The sequence below is a fragment of the Leptinotarsa decemlineata genome, unplaced genomic scaffold (assembly GCF_025532065.1).
Source record: "Leptinotarsa decemlineata unplaced genomic scaffold, Ldec_3_MD MMD2_tig00026330_RagTag_RagTag, whole genome shotgun sequence".
Taxonomy (NCBI): domain Eukaryota; kingdom Metazoa; phylum Arthropoda; class Insecta; order Coleoptera; family Chrysomelidae; genus Leptinotarsa; species Leptinotarsa decemlineata.
The window spans coordinates 4,203,887-4,223,462 of NW_027412690.1; the positions used below are offsets into that span (position 1 = coordinate 4,203,887).

General features: G+C 37.0%; 1 protein-coding gene across 6 annotated transcripts in view; it reads right to left on the bottom strand.

Moving 5' to 3' along the window:
• rdgA (retinal degeneration A) overlaps positions 1-19,576 on the bottom strand; it is a 381,505-nt gene that overhangs the window by 159,321 nt on the left and 202,608 nt on the right. For all 6 annotated transcript variants that reach the window (XR_012467391.1, XM_074183068.1, XM_074183066.1 and 3 more), the window contains one exon: positions 3,059-3,262. Coding sequence is in view for 5 of the 6 variants with exons in the window: in XM_074183068.1 (XP_074039169.1) it covers positions 3,059-3,262 (204 nt within the window). In the remaining variant the exon portion in view is untranslated. The remainder of the gene's footprint in view (positions 1-3,058; positions 3,263-19,576) is intronic.

Below are 19,576 nucleotides of genomic sequence, written 5' to 3' on the forward strand. Positions count from 1 at the left end.
ATCTGTCAGACACAATTATAATCAAAAATATGAAACGGAAGGTACAGAAAAGAGCTAAGAAACATATCCATCTCATTACTTGTTGATCCAATGCTCAAAGGCAGCAAATTCAAAATTGCTCATGAAATGATGAATTTAGTGCTGAATAACTCTTTGTATAATAATATTGTATTGAAATCAATCAAACGAATGAATGAAAATGATTCATAGGCAGTTTTTTCGTGAAAAAAGTATATAATAATACTCGGGATCAAATGAATCTACTAGAGGATGTATTTTCTGATATCAAATGTGACATTCTTCTGATATCTGAACACTGGCAGAATGATTTGAAAATAAAGAAGGTAGTACTTGAGAATTTTACATTGGCCAATGCTTATTCTGGACAAACCATGGGATATGGCGGAGTGGCAAAATATAAGAATAATGAATGTCAACTGTCTCTATATAAGTTAGATCTGAATGATATCTCTGTAGAAGGATTATTTGAGTGTTGTGCAGTAGCACACGAAAAATATATTGGTGTGTTTGTAGTTTATAGACCTCCTGGTACTGATCTCAAACTATTTTTAGAATGTTCTGCAAATATGCTGGAAAAAGTTGCTTCTCATTATAAAACTATTGTTATTGGAGGTGATTTCAATATTAATTTCTTGGAATATAGTAATGGCAGGGCACTCTTTGAGGATTTGCTGGGATGTTTTGATATATCAGTAACAATAAGGTCTCCAACTCGAGTGACTGCAATTTCTAGTACTTGTGTAGACAATAATTTCATAAGCTCCAATATAAATGACTGGCGATCAGAAGTAAAAAATCCTAATCTGTCAGACCATTTCTCTCAGCACTTGGCTTTCAATATTGAATAAAATCTCAAAACTGCTCCTCAACAATACAAGTTTTCGCGAAAATTCTTAGAACAGAATATTCTGAAGTTTCTGAATCAATTGGAAGATGAACAATGAGAGAGCATTCACACTGAAAATAATATCAATAATGCTTGGAACAAATTTTTGAATATCATTAGTGGTTTGATAGATTCCTGTTTTCCTATTAAAAAAATATCCATTAATAAAAGAGCTGAAAAGCGAATTTGGTTTAACGAGGAACTTCTGCTTTCAAAGCAACAATTAACTCTTATATCGAATTTAGCACCTTCTTACCCAATATATCATCAACCAAGAGCAGAGCTACAGAAATGCTACTGCAATGGATTGTCAGAGGCTAAGAAAAGATATTTGATGATGATGATTTGATAATGAAAGCAAATAATAAATCAAAAACTGTATGAAAAATTATTGATAATTTGAAAGGACGTTGTAAAAACAATATACCCGTAAACATTCACGATGATAATGGTAAACAGATGACTGCCCCGGAAATGGCTGAGCAGTTTAACATCCATTTCACTGGAGATCCATTTTCGCTAAATCAGCATGATCTGGATTATCTAAAGTTGAATATGCCAGTGTCAAAAAATCGTTTTTCTTGAAGCCAGTTACACCTGTAGATATTAAAATATTGATTGGTTATTTGAAATCTTCCAACTCAATAGATTTGATGAATTATCAAATAACCTACTAAAAATCGTATGCAGGCTTATGTGAACCATTGGCTTTCCTCATCAATCTCTGTTATTCTGAAGGAATTTTCCCATAATGCTTGAAGTTAGCTGTGGTTCTGCGATTATACAAAAAAGGTGATTCTGATGACTTTTCCAATTATAGAGCCATCAATTTATTGTCAAGTCTCTCTAAACTCATTGAAATGGACATCACTAATCAACTCTCATCATTCCTGTGGAGTCAGAGACTGTTATGCAGAAATCAACATGAATTCTGTAAAAATATGATCACAGAATCTGCTCTGTGTGATTTTCAAAAATGTCTTGTAGACAATCTTGATAAGGGAAAATATGCTCTGGGTCTTTTCATTGACTTTCCAAGAACTTTCGACTTAGTCAATCATATGCTTTTATGTAGTAAGTTAGAATCGTATGGAGTTAGGAGGATACCGCTAAAATCATTTGAATCATATTTAAATGGCAGAAGTCAGGTTGTTAGACTGAATGAAGTTCTGAGTAGTTACCGTGAAATAAATCGAGGTGTACCTCAAGGATCTGTATTGGGACCTTTATTGTTCAATATATTTGTAAATGATATAATCCGTCTAATGGAAACAAAAACACGATATAAAAATTTTACTAATTTTTGAAAAAACATAGACAGGCTACTTTAAAACTGAGAAGATTTATGAAGATATCATTCGTTGGTATGGAAAGAATTGTCTGTTACTGTAACATGAGAAAACAGTCACAGTATGTTTTGGGCACTTCAAACAAAGATCACCTGTGTTAATCAAAAATACAGAAAAACAAATATCTTGTAGTGATGAGGTGAAACTTTTGGGAGTAATTTTCGACAAACATATGCAATGGGCAAGTCATATGAAACTATTGTCTGATAAACTGAGAAGTAGTTGCTACAGCATAAAGTATATGAAAGACCACTGCAGCAAAAATGTCTTGCTTACGCTGTACTTTGCACATTCTCACTCCCATATGAAGTATGGTATACTGAATTGGGAAAACAGTGTCGGTATGAATCGGATCTTCATTCTTCAAAAATACGCAATTTGAATTATGGAAAGTATTGATATGAGAACCAGTTATCGTCAATACTTTATAACTCTTATTGTATTAACAGCTTATAGTTTACATATACTGGAAGCTTGCACTCATATCTAAATATGTAATAGTTAACAAGGTTAACAGGTGATTTAATTCATCACAAACATTGGTAAAAATCAGGTACTTAAAAGGTAGGTACTTTAAAATGTAAAATAAGGTATATCAGGCATTGAATATGTAGAATTAGATAGTAAAGACACAGATAGTAAAGAAGCCATTGTATGGAGAAACACGTGTTGCGTTTTTGTAAAATCGTTCAGTGAAAATCTCACAATAAAGTGTTTTTTGAATGTGTCATATTCGAAAGTAATTAATTATCCAACATCTTGAAAAATGATTCGTCTGAGTTCAATAAAATTAAAAACTCACCTTGCTACAGTTTCTACATTTTCCTTTCTCTGATCTTCTGTGAACCCAGTGATGCTGGACTGACGTATGTTCTCTATATTGGCGCACTCCCACGTCCCGAAAAGTTGGTTTGCAGAAAAACTTCACCTTTTCGACGAGCACGCTGATACAATTCTGATGTGCGATCACATTACATGCCGAACATTTCATCCGGGAACCGTGTTTCTGCAAAAACAAGGGAAAATTAATTCAAAATTACAGTAGAACCGGTGTAATTTACAAACGAGGCAAGCGAGAAATGAAGAGCTAATAACAGAGACATAGTTTTGATTAAAGTTAGTATAACCATAGCAAAAATATATTGGATATGAACTTATATGAGATTTTCTTCCCAATTCATCATTGTACGATGCTTTTTCCCATAAGTGTTTTTTAAGGGCAAAACACAAGCACTACAGGAACATCTTCAAGGCGCTCTTGGAGCGGTGCCAGTGCGAAAGTAGCGATTCACATTGGATTTGAATTCTAGTTCGAGGTGTATTGAGTTGAGCCTCAAAACTATGAGCAGCCACAGTCCGTAGCATATTTCTGATATATACAGCTCTTGGTGGAATCAAATGTGTCAAGTCACTTGAACACCTCCCGTGAAAGTATCTACAGAAGAGAGACAAATCTCCAATCTTTCTTCGATGTTCCAGGCTATCAAGGTTGCACGTGATGTTTGCGTTTCAATTAGACGAATGGCTCTTTTCTGGATGGAATCCCGCAGCTTCAGGGTCTGTTTGGGGGCAGAGCTCCATACATGAGGATAATACTCCAAAGAAGATCTGATCTGAGCTTTATAAAGCATAAAAAGTTGATGAGGTGTGAATAATTTTCTGGTTCGGAACAGTGCTCCAAGCTTTTGAGGAGCAGCCTTTGCAATTCCAGCTACATGATTGTGCCAAGACATATTGGTGTCCATTTTAACCCCCAACAAACTTATCGAAGCAGAAAGCAGAATTGTCTGACCTGACATTATTATATCTTGTTCGAAGAAATTTATCTTCTTGGACAAAACCGATGCCTGGGTTTTTGTGGCATTGAATTGAACGTGGTTGCTTTCACCCCAATTTGAAATCACTTCTAGATCCTCATTAAGTATAAAGTATAACCTACTCGCAAAGAGCCAATATAGATTCCAATCTGGTTTATTTACCCTTGCTACTCTTTTTTTGGTCAATCATGTTTTATCCAAATTTGAAAATGGCGAAAAATCGATTAGTATTCTATTTGATTTGTCACGTGCATTTGATACCATCAACTATCAACTTCTCCTCGATAAACTTTATGATACTGGAGTTCGCGGCCAAAGTCTAAAATGGATTAAGACTTATCTGACTGGCAGATCACAATGTATTGCGGTTAGGCTCAAATCTGAAATATATAATTTTGAAAATCGATAACATCTTAACAGGTGTTCCCTAAGGTAGTGTCCTGGGTCCTACTCTCTTTCTCTTATTCGTCAACGACATCTCTAATACCAATCAACAACATTGTACAGTTTGCTCATGACACGTCTTTCTTATTGAGTTCTTCTTCTTGTGAAGGGTTATCTGACTGATATTGCAGTTGCTAATATGCTTAATTACTGCGCCAGAAACAGCCTCGTACTAAATAGCAATAAATCTAATACCATTGTTTTCTCGCTTAGAGAAATGGACTGCAATATATTGGTTAGAGCTAATACTAAATCTATTGTTCAGAAAAAATCAGTCATATTTTTAGGGTTGAACATTGACTCCCAATTATCCTGGAATGATCATATTGACTCTATTTCTATCAAATTATCCAAGCATTGTTTCGTTATTTGGAATCTCAGAAAGTCTGTCCCCATTAATATTTTATTAAGCTACTACTATGCCTATGTTTACTCAAGTCTAAATTATTGCTTAGTCTGCTACGGTAACTGCAGCAAATCGGATGATCTGTTGATTGCTCAAAAAAAGATACTAAGAACCTTGTGTTTAAAAAAATATGGTGATTCTTGTAAGCAGTTATTTACCGAGTTATAAATTTTAACTGTGATATCCATGTATATTTTCAATTGTGTCACTTACATTAAGAATCATTACCATGAGTTTCAGCATAGGTATACTATCCGCATAGCTGCTGGTTATACTCTCAGGCAAAATTACAATCTGATAGTTCCTGTACACAAATTATCATCTGTATCGAACGGACCTCATGTTATGTTCATAAAAATATTTAATTCAATTCCAACATTCATTAAAAAAAATTTCAAATTCCATGAATTTCAAAAATAGCGTTAAAAATATTCTCTACAACAATGCCTTTTATCCACTTGATGAATATTTTCAAACTGATCTGGCTGCTTGACATCACGATTGTTTGCTTGTTTACTATTCTACTATTTATACTATGCTTTTTTTAATTGTTTTGATTATTTCCTACATTTCCTATTGATTTAATTTTTTCATATATATTCCATATTTCATCACTTGATATTTTTCAACTCCAATCTTTACTGTTATGTGACGATTTCCATGCTTGTAAAAAAGTCTCAGGAAAAATAAAGTATTGTATTGTAAGATATGATGCCGGTGAAGATGTGCCTCCGTAGCCGATGTCCTGAAATCCAAATGGAATGACGAGAATCCAATATATTGCTTTGCTTTCATCAGCAAAGCAATATATTGGATTCTTGGTTTTTTCCAGTAAGTCATTGATATACAATAAAAAGAGGGTTATGGACAATATGGATCCCTGGGAAACACCAGCGTGGATGGTGAGAGATATCCAACGAAAGCCACTTGCAGGGAATATTTTCAAGAAGCTGGAGAGCCATACACAGAAATGTGCTATAGCATCTAAGTTTGGCCAGCAAATCCTCATTCCAAGCGCAACAGCTCTTGATTCTCCATGTTCTCGATTGTGTCATTCCAAATATGGAGGACATACGATAGAAGGTCGGCTGTTGATCTTTAATTCCGAAAGCCATATTGATAATCGGTCAAGATGTTGAAGCCTTTCAAATAATTGAGGATATGGTGGCTTACGACTTTCTCCATGATAGTTGATATCACTGATAGCAAAGCGACCGGTCCATGGTTATTTAGAAAATTTTTTTTGCCCCTTCTTGGGAATAGGCTGAACGCGAGGAACCTTCTAACAAGAAGAAAAAACCCCTTTTTCACAAGACAGGTTGACAAGTCTGCAAAATACTGGCGCTAGTTCATTTGCGCACTTTTTAAGTAGGATGACGGACACTTTATCAGGGCCAGACGCCTTGATATTGAGCTGTTTTGAAATTCGTCTGGCCAGACGTTGTCGAAAAGTAATTTCCGGCATTGTGGATTCTAGTGTGGAAATAGTGAGTGGTGCCTTTCCCAGAAAATCGACTGTGGAGTGGGATATAAATTACACAGCTAGTAGATTGTGTTAGTGGTGGAATGGTGAATTTCGTAAAGTTGTGATTATTAGCTTCTGCTACCGACCAGAAAGATAAAGACCCGTTGGGATTGGACAGAATTGTATTCCTAATTTTCTGATTGCGAAGTACTTTGCTTTCATTTATCCTAAGTTTGCAGCTGTTGCGGGCATTAACAAACCTATTTCGGTTTTCGGCACTGGGATTTTTGCGCCACTGCCGGTAGGCGAGATTTTTGCAGGCGACAGCTTGCTCGCAATTTTTGTTGAACCAAGGTTTACCGTTAGAAGGTCGTTTCATTGAAAAAGGAATATATGCATCCATGGATGATAAAATAACGTCCGTGACTTCAGTGTTATAGCACTTTGAAGGATTATCACAGATATACCAGTTTTTTCAATGAATTCACTTCTTATTTCATCAATTTCAATAAAATCTATGATAGAAAGTGGAACGAAATTATTTGCAAATTTTTGATATTGGAAATACTTTTCGAAATATCAAAAACGAAAATTCCGAAAATTGTCGAGGTTTTTATAATGCACATACTTCACCTACATTTTTGACACTGGAAGTGAATAGTATTGGAGACATAATGTGAATGAAAACCTTCCTTTTTCCTATATCTTTTCTAATCAATTGAGAATATGAAATAGTAGTTACTTCAAATATTTTTTTTGATATTGATGAAAGTCATTAATCGGTTCTTCTGCTGATTTTCCATGCTGTTATGAACCATTCCCTGAAAAAAAAACTCCGGCCACCACAATTCGTAGTAAATCAATTGTGACTTGGCCAAGATTGCGCTCAATGGGACTTGGGCCTCGCGATTATTCAAATGTCGCATAGCTTCGAAATACTTTTAGCGACTCCACTATCGGCTCACAGAGACTTCCATTACCATATATAAACACTACCAATACGCACATCGAAAGAGTTTAGTTGATAGTATGGTACGAAGTGTTCTATTAAGGCGATAGACAATTGAATACATTGTCAACCACCTTCAAACAAATCACAATGTTTATTATTATTTACTGTGGATAGTTACGACTCTGAATACAATACGAGCCCTAACAATTTAATTATCTGCAAACAAGTGATTCATTGATGCATGTTACGAAATGCATGAATAATTTTAGATTTCGTCAACTTGTCATAGTATAACTCCAGAAAATTTGTAGAAAGGGATATTCGAAAAAAATATACACATGCTTTTTTTGATTTCGAATGACTATATGGGCAATTGGTTTCATTATGTTGAAAACCTTTTACAAATTCTTTAACCCATGAACATATTCATCGGCTAGACAAGACCGTTAAGATCGCAACACTGAAATAAAGTCATTATATCCTTGGTAAAAATTAGTTTTGGTAATGAATCGCCCAGAAAAAGTTGAAGACTCGGCTAAATATTCATGGAAATAGGAGGTTGATCCTCTGGAGGATTAGTTTGTCAAGCCAGATTAGACGGCAACCTTAATATGGAAAGAAACGTTTGTATCTCTAGATATACTCAGTATTCAGTATGCAAATCCACTTTCCTCGAATCTAAACTCTAGATTTTCCACCGTGAATGTTCATGACGTTAATAAGTTTCTTTATTGTTATACGAACACGACTAAACCACGTCCCACATACGGTCGATATGAAAGTTCATAATCTTTGAGAGACGTGCTTTGAGTTTGGCGAAAAGTAATATGCTCACAAAGTAAATTCGTTTTGAATAGTTTATGCAATATGTTACGCTAGTATTCGTCTGCGAGTGCATTTCATTTTTCACGATGCAATCAATGTTATGAAAATAATATCAGGAAATATGTGGAATATTGCGAAACGGTTTATTTTTTGAAGAATGCTGTTATTTCGAAAAACAGGTATTCTCAATAAGAACACGTTATTGGAAAAAACTGTGTGGAGGCATGTTTGTGGAGGGTTATTTTAGAATGTTTTCAGGATATACAATAACATACAATATGTGTAGGGATTATGTTTGAGTTCATTTTGAGAAAAAAACAACATATGTCCCAGAGATTGATAACTTTGGTATCTTCCTGATTATTTTTGTGAAATATATGCTCCTGATGTATTTTCTATGTATCAGAAGAAACTCGCTGCTGTAAAACATGGTTCTCTATTCTCAAACGGTTTTATTTAGCTTCCCCTGTTTGTTTGGGTCAAATTTAGTAATTAAGGCTTGACCTCCTTCCTGTTGACAGATCAATCTGATATTTGATACATACGTTAAGTTTTGATAACAATACCATTTAATAAATTGTGTATCATTGTAAAGCCAAGATTGCCGCGGCTACAAAATGGAGCATTTACATTTCTTTTTACAACTACCTCAATATGGGTATCAAATGACAAGGCTTGACTAGCTGAATAGTAGTACACTTTGAAAAAGATACGACAGCTACAAAATGGCGGATTACATATTATTTAACATCTACTTCAGTACGGGTATCAGATGACAGAGCTTAACTAGTACTATCGTAGTTCACTGTGAAGAAGATCCAATTTATGGTAAACAAATAACTTTGTAAACTCAGAATCGGAATTCAAGCATGTATCTCCCACCCAAGTCAAGATTTTGTATCGTGTCCAGCACTGTGTGGCGTTAGAGTGGCGATACACCATCCACGTTGAGGTAACGGGTTGAAACGTGCCAAAAAATGTGTCGTATTAGGGTGGATAAAATGATACGTCGTTAGCATTACACCATCTAAGTGGAGGTAGAAAGTTAAAACGTGTCGAAAACTTTGTGGCATAAGGGTGGATAAAAATGATACGTCGTTAGCGATACATCATCCACGTTGAGGTAACAGATTGCAACGTGCCGAGAACTATATAGCATCAGGGTGGATAAAAATGATACATCGTTAGAGATACACCATCCACGTTGCGGAAACAGGTTTGAACGTGTCGAAAACTGTGTGGCATTAGGGTGGATAAGAATTATCCGTTGTTAGCGATACACCATCCACGTTGAGGTGAAAGGTTGAAACCTGCCGAGAACTGTGTGGCATAAAGGTGGATAAAAATGATACATCGTTAGAGACACACCATCCACGTTGCGGTAACAGGTTGAAACATGTCAAAAACTGTGTGGCATTAGGATGGATAAAAATGATACGTCTTTAGCGATACACTATCCAAGTTGTGGTAAAAGGTTGAAACGTGCCGAAAACTGTGTGGAATTAGGGTGGATAAAAATGATACGTCGTTAGCGATACATCATACACGTTGAGGTAACAGATTGAAACGTGTCGAGAACTATGTAGCATCAGGGTGGATAAAAATGATACATCGTTAGAGATACACCATCCACGTTGCGGAAACAGGTTTAAACGTGTCGAAAACTGTGTGGCATTAGGGTGGATGAGAATTATCTATTGTTAGCGATACACCATCCACGTTGAGGTGAAAGGTTGAAACGTGCCGGGAACTGTGTGGCATAAAGGTGGAAAAAATTATACGTCGTTAGCGATACACCATCCAAGTAGAGGTGAAAAGTTGTAACATGTCGAAAACTGTGTGGCATTAGGGTGGATAAAAATGATACGTCGTTAGCGATACACTGTCTAAGTTGTGGTAAAAGGTTGAAACGTGCCAAAAACTGTGTGGCATTAGGATGGATAAAAATGATACGTCGTTAGCGATACATCATCCACGTTTTGAAACGTGTCGAGAACTATGTAGCATCAGGGTGGATAAAAATGATACATCGTTAGAGACACACCATCCACGTTACGGTAACAGGTTGAAACGTGTCGAAAACTGTGTGGTATTAGGGTGGATAAGAATTATACGTCGTTAGCGATACACCATCTACATTGAGGTAAAAGGTTGGAACGTGCCGAGAACTGTGTGGCATAAGGGTGGATAAAAATGATACGTCGTTAGAGATACACCATCCACGTTGCGGAAACAGGTTTAAACGTGTCGAAAACTGTGTGGTATTAGGGTGGATAAGAATTATACGTCGTTAGCGATACACCATCTACATTGAGGTAAAAGGTTGGAACGTGCCGAGAACTGTGTGGCATAAGGGTGGATAAAAATGATACGTCGTTAGCGATACACCATCCAAGTGGAGGTAGGAAGTTAAAACGTGTCAAAAACTGTGTGACATGAGGGTGGATAAAAATGATACGTCGTTAGCGATACACTATCCTAGTTGTGGTAAAAGGTTAAAACGTGCCGAGAACTGTGTGGAATTAGGGTGGATAAGAATGATACGTCGTTAGCGATACATCATACACGTTGAGGTAACAGATTGAAACGTGCCGAGAACTATGTAGCATCAGGGTGGATAAAAATGATACATCGTTAGAGATACACCATCCACGTTGCGGAAACAGGTTTAAACGTGTCGAAAACTGTGTGGCATTAGGGTGGATGAGAATTATCTATTGTTAGCGATACACCATCCACGTTGAGGTGAAAGGTTGAAACGTGCCGGGAACTGTGTGGCATAAAGGTGGAAAAAATTATACGTCGTTAGCGATACACCATCCAAGTAGAGGTGAAAAGTTGTAACATGTCGAAAACTGTGTGGCATTAGGGTGGATAAAAATGATACGTCGTTAGCGATACACTATCCTAGTTGTGGTAAAAGGTTAAAACGTGCCGAGAACTGTATGGCATTAGGATGGATAAAAATGATACGTCGTTAGCGATACATCATCCACGTTTTGAAACGTGTCGAGAACTATGTAGCATCAGGGTGGATAAAAATGATACATCGTTAGAGACACACCATCCACGTTACGGTAACAGGTTGAAACGTGTCGAAAACTGTGTGGTATTAGGGTGGATAAGAATTATACGTCGTTAGCGATACACCATCTACATTGAGGTAAAAGGTTGGAACGTGCCGAGAACTGTGTGGCATAAGGGTGGATAAAAATGATACGTCGTTAGAGATACACCATCCACGTTGCGGAAACAGGTTTAAACGTGTCGAAAACTGTGTGGTATTAGGGTGGATAAGAATTATACGTCGTTAGCGATACACCATCTACATTGAGGTAAAAGGTTGGAACGTGCCGAGAACTGTGTGGCATAAGGGTGGATAAAAATGATACGTCGTTAGCGATACACCATCCAAGTGGAGGTAGGAAGTTAAAACGTGTCAAAAACTGTGTGACATGAGGGTGGATAAAAATGATACGTCGTTAGCGATACACTATCCTAGTTGTGGTAAAAGGTTAAAACGTGCCGAGAACTGTGTGGAATTAGGGTGGATAAGAATGATACGTCGTTAGCGATACATCATACACGTTGAGGTAACAGATTGAAACGTGCCGAGAACTATGTAGCATCAGGGTGGATAAAAATGATACATCGTTAGAGATACACCATCCACGTTGCGGAAACAGGTTTAAACGTGTCGAAAACTGTGTGGCATTAGGGTGGATGAGAATTATCTATTGTTAGCGATACACCATCCACGTTGAGGTGAAAGGTTGAAACGTGCCGGGAACTGTGTGGCATAAAGGTGGAAAAAATTATACGTCGTTAGCGATACACCATCCAAGTAGAGGTGAAAAGTTGTAACATGTCGAAAACTGTGTGGCATTAGGGTGGATAAAAATGATACGTCGTTAGCGATACACTATCCTAGTTGTGGTAAAAGGTTAAAACGTGCCGAGAACTGTATGGCATTAGGATGGATAAAAATGATACGTCGTTAGCGATACATCATCCACGTTTTGAAACGTGTCGAGAACTATGTAGCATCAGGGTGGATAAAAATGATACATCGTTAGAGACACACCATCCACGTTACGGTAACAGGTTGAAACGTGTCGAAAACTGTGTGGTATTAGGGTGGATAAGAATTATACGTCGTTAGCGATACACCATCTACATTGAGGTAAAAGGTTGGAACGTGCCGAGAACTGTGTGGCATAAGGGTGGATAAGAATGATACGTCGTTAGCGATACATCATACACGTTGAGGTAACAGATTGAAACGTGCCGAGAACTATGTAGCATCAGGGTGGATAAAAATGATACATCGTTAGAGACACACCATCAACGTTGCGGTAACAGGTTGAAACATGTCGAAAACTGTGTGGCCTTAGGGTGGATAAGAATTATACGTCGTTAGCGATATACCATCCACGTTGAGGTAATAGGTTGAAACTTGCCGAGAACTGTGTGGGGCATAAGGGTTTATAAAATTATACTTCGTTAGCGATACACCATCCAAGTGGAGGTGAAAAGTTAAAACGTGTCGAAAACTGTGTGGCATAAGAGTGGATGAAACTGATACGTCGTTAGCGATACACCATCCAAGTTGAGGTAACAAGTTGAAACGTGCCGAGATCTATGTAGCATCAGGGTAGATAAAAACGATACATCGTTAGAGATACACCATCCACATTGCGGTAAAAGGTTGGAACGTGCCGAGATTTGTGTGGCATTAGGGTGGATAAAATGATATATCGTTAGCGTTCTCCCCCCAAGACTCAGGTACATCTTGTTGTATATAATCTCGTGCCCCTCTATTAGAACTCTGGGGTGGGAGGGGTAGACCGTTGTAATGTCTATCACTTGTGGAAACAACAATGTTAATAATGATAATGATAAAAATAATGGAAATAATAAAACAGGATCCACTTATCATCACACGTGACGATACTATCCAAAAAAGGATCTTTTTGGTTACGCGAAAGCAAACAAGAACATATTTTGAAACGTGATGATTTTCGTCGATAATTCAAATTGTGGGGAACCCACTTTCCGAACTTTTTGACCATTTCAATACGTTTTCAACCATGTGAAAACACATTCACTATTTGCATATGGGTTTATTAGAACACAATAATATGCAATAGGATGAATTCTCCTGGACTGTTAGCTTCCATCAAATTCAATGTACGTCCTCCCAGGACTCGAACACTAGTTGTATTGAATATAACTTCAGTGGTAACAACTACTAGGGCTTCCCTTGAGCCACGTTTCAACTCGCCAACAACTTAGATGTAAATTATCTGAATGAACAATTCGTTCAGGCCAATCCCTACAAATTGTCCATTTATATAATTTGCTTAACAGCAAGTTTTCAACTATGCCCTCTTACTATATGTGAGACTCAAATGCAATTATCGATTTGGATTGGACCCTTTCACAAAATACATTTATAAGCATTTCTTTGGACTATATCGTAGATTTGAGTGATTTTCTATGTTGTGTTACTGAATTGATACATTTATTTCAATTGATATAACCTAAAGTTAGATATAATTAATGATGAGATGAGACCTGCTAGTTCTGTTTGGATATAAATGAATGAATTCACAATACTTTGTATCCAACTGAAAAAAACTCATTATTTTTCTTTCAATCTCTGAAACGATCTTGAAGTTCAATATGACTGAATGAAGCCGACCATAATTTAGTTCTTTATATTTTGCATTTCATTTTATTTCACGCGTTACTTTGAACATTCGCGAACTACAATGCTTCGAAATAACAAAGAAAAAATTAGTAAAAAGCGATTGTTCGGCATAAAGATCCGTTCGCGTGATAGCCTAGAAAAATGAACCTTCTGAATAGTGAACTCATTACTTTGTGTATTATGGTCGCTAACTACGATTCTATTCAATGCATACAAAACAAATTCTTTATTATGAGCAGAAATATAGCTCTTCTCTTTACATTCAAGTGGGCACGAAAAAGGCAAATGCTTTTTTATCACATAAAATAAAAAACACGATATAAAAAGGTACCTAACGAGTGTTTGAATATATTGTTACGGCTCGATTTGTGCATTTTTTAAACGTAAACGAAAAATATTCGATAATCTGAGAAATAATATCTCATTCTTAACAATACAATGGACGATGTGATATAAACTGGATACCGGTAACATTCAATACTTGAGTCATTGAGTCATTTGAGTCATTACTCAAAAGTAATCGAAAAATCAGTTTATGACCAAACGTTCACCGTTGTCGATAATAACTGTATTCTTCCCATCACGCAGTCTCGCTTTAAAAACATTATGGTACCACAAGTGCTCTTTTTGATATAACCGATGGCACTGCGCATTCATATGATAAGAATCTGTTTGAAAAATCTGTTTTTTCGTTAACCAGCTGTCGCCCCGACCACTCTCAAAAGTTGAAACTTGTGCGAGCTAAGGACTAGGTTAGGTTACGTCCAAAGTGAGTGGGTCTATTTGACCCTCCACCGCAACCCGAAAGGATTAATTGTGGCTCACGCCTATTCACACTCGACCAAATAAACCCAGCTTCTTAATGAAGCCGATTAGTTTGTATGGTGAGTGGTCTTTCAGGTCAGATGGAATGCGGCTCTGCCGAACTCTAAAAATCTGATTCGGTCACCAGCGGAGCAGGCAGAAAGTATGTGCTCTGCTGTTTCATCATATTCCAAACACAGTCAAACAGTCCGAGTCTCTACATATGATAATTCAAACGACAGTGACCTGTAACAAGGCCTGTTAGACATCGTAGATCATCCCTACTGTAGTCCAACAACTGTGTGGTATCAAGCTTCGAAAGGTGAATAATCGCCTTGGAGTGAGCCAATCCTAGAAGATTCTGCCAGAAGTCCATACATGTTCTTGCCATCCAGGTGTTTAATCTTTGTTTGGCAAAGCCTAACGCGAGACCAGTTTTGGTCCGATGAAGCTGCTTGTAGCACCGTCCTTTGCAAGGAAAGCAGCAGCCTTGTTGCATTCCAGGCTATTATGGCCAGAGATCCAGACCAGAGACAATCTGTTAGGTTTTCCTATCGAATCGGGGAAAGTCGTTTTTGGAAATTAGCTACCAATTTAGACGTTACTCGGTAGGAGCCAAGAGCTTCCAACGCCGCTTGACTGTCCGAGAATATTTTTATTGACTTGTGTATGAGGTTGGATTCTTCCAATCTCCCCTCACGCAATTCAATAGCGTAAGTTTCCGCTTGAAATACAGTTGCATAGGTTTCTAGGCAGGTTGATATCTCTGTTCTGGGTCTGCGATTGAAAACATCTGCACCAGAACCTGAAGGTGTTTTGATCCATCTGTGAACCAACAACTATCTGCTCTTAATATTTCCCTCGTCTGGAGGATTCAGTCCTTTCTACTCGGAAACAGAACTTTATGAGGCAGTTCGTAGTTGACAGTTGGAGGCATGAAGTCAGAGGTCATTTCCAGAATGCTGTGACTTCCAATGTCAACGAACAATCTGTTGCATTATGCATTGAATTGATTTGTGCAATTGGCAATGTGTACAAGTCTATATGCAGCCCATCTAGCCTCTCTCTCCAGAAAAATGTGGAGATCTAGAAAGATCTCCATGGCCGCTGACGGCGTGATACTGATGGCACCACTGATAGCCAGACAAGCCTGTCTCTGTGAGCCAGAGAGCTTCACCTGGGCCATTTTCTGTGAAGCCTTCAGCCACCAGGCAATTGCACCATAAGTGATCATTGGTCTGGCATTCATCACATAAATCCAATGTATTTGTTTGGGACCTAAACCTCAAGTTTTACCACAAATTCTTCGAGATGTCCATAGGAACAGTCTGGCTTTGGGTAAAACGTTTTTCAAGTGAGCGTTCCAGGTGAGTTTTTATCAAGGACAATGCCAAGATATTTCACTCCTGTTCCAAATCGAATGACCTCATCATTGAGAGGAAGTGGCGTTAGATCCTCCAATTGTCTCCTCCTGGTGAGCTAAGGACTAACGAGGTCTTACCTTTTAATGTGTGATTCCTAACACGGAAGTAACACTTTCAGTTTCACTTGATTATAGGGAAGAATTAGATGAATAACTATGTGCAAAACTTTGTTACTACGAATTCGATCTTTTTTTAAATCTCTTCTCAGTAATCAAACACAGCGTGTTTTATAAATAAAAACACATCATCAGAACTAAATGTGAAATGTGGTATACCTCAGTGTTCTATACTTGCACCTCTTCTATTTATTATTTCAACCTCTGATTTTTTCCATGTACCTACTGAAAAATATTCAAATGCATACATATGCTGATGACACCAATCTAATTTTTTCCTCAAAAATTGATGAATTTTCATCCGTTGAACATTTCTTGAATAATGATGTGGATGTTCTGTCAAAAGAAATCAAGAAATCACTGTTTGAACATCCTCCCAAATAAATCATCAGCCATAATTTTTGGTAATAAGAGGGATCGGAATAGAGTAATGAATAATTTGTCAATTTCTGTCAATAATCCAAATTTGAACGTAGCAAAAAAATAAAATGCTTGGGGTGGACAACAGATTCCAATTTGGGGTTCATTTGCCATATTAACTCTCTGATTTCGAAAGCATATGGTCTACTGAAGCCGTTTTGCTCTCACAAACAATACTTGATCGAACATCTGAAAATTCAACTATGTAATACACTTACACTGCGTTCACCTAGAAACTTCTTCCAGGATCCAAAAAGTTCAGAATGTCTGTGTCCGATTAATATTTTCGCTGAATCGAAGCGATCACGTAACATTTTTCAACAATCTCAGGTGGGTGAAATGTTAAATAGAAGGAAACATCACCTTGTATCCTTCAGAGCTTAGTCTTGTAGATATTTTTCGTTCATCCAGCAGCAGAACTACGCTGAAACCAATCGAGTAGATTGGTTTCAGATATCACCTATTTGCAGATATCACCTTTCATCCGTACAGAAAAAATCTGGGACTCGAGTGATTTTGAAGAGGCTCGACTGTATATGGAACATTCGTCTAAGTAAAAAAAATGTTAACTGGTAACAGTTCCACCTCATGAAGATAGCTCCAAAAGCGGGAAATAAACCATGTACCAGTACTGCCGGATATACTATAAACACTATGGCGTTAGAGGTTTACTTCTCCAACTGATAAAATCATATCTAACAGGAAGAACTCAATGTGTTTTCGATAACAGTGAACTATCCGACTTACGTGAGATACAATATGGTATGCCCCAAGGGTCTTGGGACCCCTTTTCTCCATTATTTACATCAATGATCTCTTTTACTACCTTTTTGCGAACACTACTGTCATGTATGCTGATGATGCAACATTGCTTGACCGACACTCAGACTTGCACACTCTTAAATACATTGAAGAGGAGGTGAAAAATATAGCAGATCACTGGTATAGTAATAATCTACTCTGTCTGAACAGAAACAAAACACAAAAACTGAACTTAAACTCTTTGGCATAACCTTGGACGATAATCTCCATATCCAAATACACGTATGTTCTGCGTCAACTGAAAAAGTTTGCAAACATATAAACTCTATTGGCCTCATACAATCCCATTTGAATCACGGTATCATTTTATGGGGTAATACTCTAAACCCAAAAAGTCTTCATTATTTAAAAGCGGGCTATAAGAGTCATAGCTACTGCAGGACATAGGGATCACTGCCGGCCGCTGTTTGTCGGGTATTGAATAATGTCTGTACCTTCCCTTTACATAAACCACTCACTACTACATACATATACATAGAAACAAAAATGCCTACTCAACTAATGCGGAGTTCCATAACTACAATACCAGAAATAAAAATCTGCTAAGAGAACCAAGACATCATCTAAGCAAGTCAACCAGAAACTCTGTTGATATTAGGATATACAGTGCGGTCCATATGTATGGAATAAATTCATTTTTAGCGTTAATATGTACTATGTGAAAAAAACCTGAAACAGGTCGATTTTTATTCATAAATTGACAATTTACAGTATGAAAATATTATCCCCCTCCAGCACCCCTTCTGAATTATAAGCACCCCTTCGAAAATTTTAAATACCAAAGAGGGTCGTGTGGCACCTTGTTGGAAGGGATTTCAGTCCACTATTCAGCAATATGGAGTTTTTTAAGTTTGGTGCAATCATAACTGAGAAAATTGATTTTTAGGATGTAAAATTTTGATAATGTCTCTAGGTATCACAAAACTTCACGTAGAATGAAGATAATAATGCCACATAATATTTAGAATGTATTTTTCAATGTACTCTACAATTGAATTGAATGTTCAAAATGACCACCAATAACTTCTTGACAATAACCGAGACGATTTTGGAATTCTCGTACAACCTCGGGGGTTATTTTGTTGATTTCTTCCGATATCCTAACTTTTAAATCAGCAATATTGTTTGGTCTATTGAAATATACTTTAGATTTTGAATAACCACATAAGAAGTAATCGAAAGGAGTCAAATCGTGGGATCTAGCCGGCCATTCAATCGTTCCACGTCTTCCAATCCACCTATTGGAAAAAACCTTGATTAAATAATTTCTAACTGTACATGCAAAATGCGGTGGAGCTCCGTCTTGTTGGTAGTGAATAGCTCGATCTATCTCATTTGGATGATTAACATCAGGAAAATGTATTTGTAATGTAGGCACTAAAAAGTTAATCAAAAAATCTAGATAAACCTCACCATTAACAGTGCAACTCAAAAAAATGAGGACCAATAATTTTATTGTTAATGATAGCAGCCCAAACGTTAACTTTTTTAGGATATTGAGTGTGAGTTGCACACATCCACTGAGGATTTTCTCTGCTTCAATATCTACAGTTCTGTCTGTTAACTGTTTAAATGAAACGTCGCTTCATCAGAAAACACTATTTTGTTTATGAACTGCAAATCTGCGTTCATTCTATCCATCATCAATTCACAGAATTCTTGCCTATTATCAGGATCATCTTCATTTAACTCCTGAACCAACTGAACTTTGTAAGGGTGGTATTTTTCTTTATGCAAAACTCTCAAAATAGATGATTTACTTACATTATTGTCGGCGGCAAGTTCTCGAGTTGTCTTATGCGGATTTACCTCAATATCTAGAAGTACATCTAACATTTTTTCATCAGTAAATTGAACATTTCTACCTGGTTTTTCGAAATTTTTTACATGTCCAGTTTCACGAAACTTTTTTTTGAATTTTGCTAATTGTAGACTACGACACGTGTTGACCAGGGTATTTATTATTAAAAATTTCACAAACCTCCTTTTGAGTTCTTGTTTTATTACCACAACCAATCATAATTGAAATGTATATTCTTTGAGTATCGGACAAATGAGCCATAATTAAATTTAATATGCCCACAAATATTATATTGATGTCTTTTATTAACT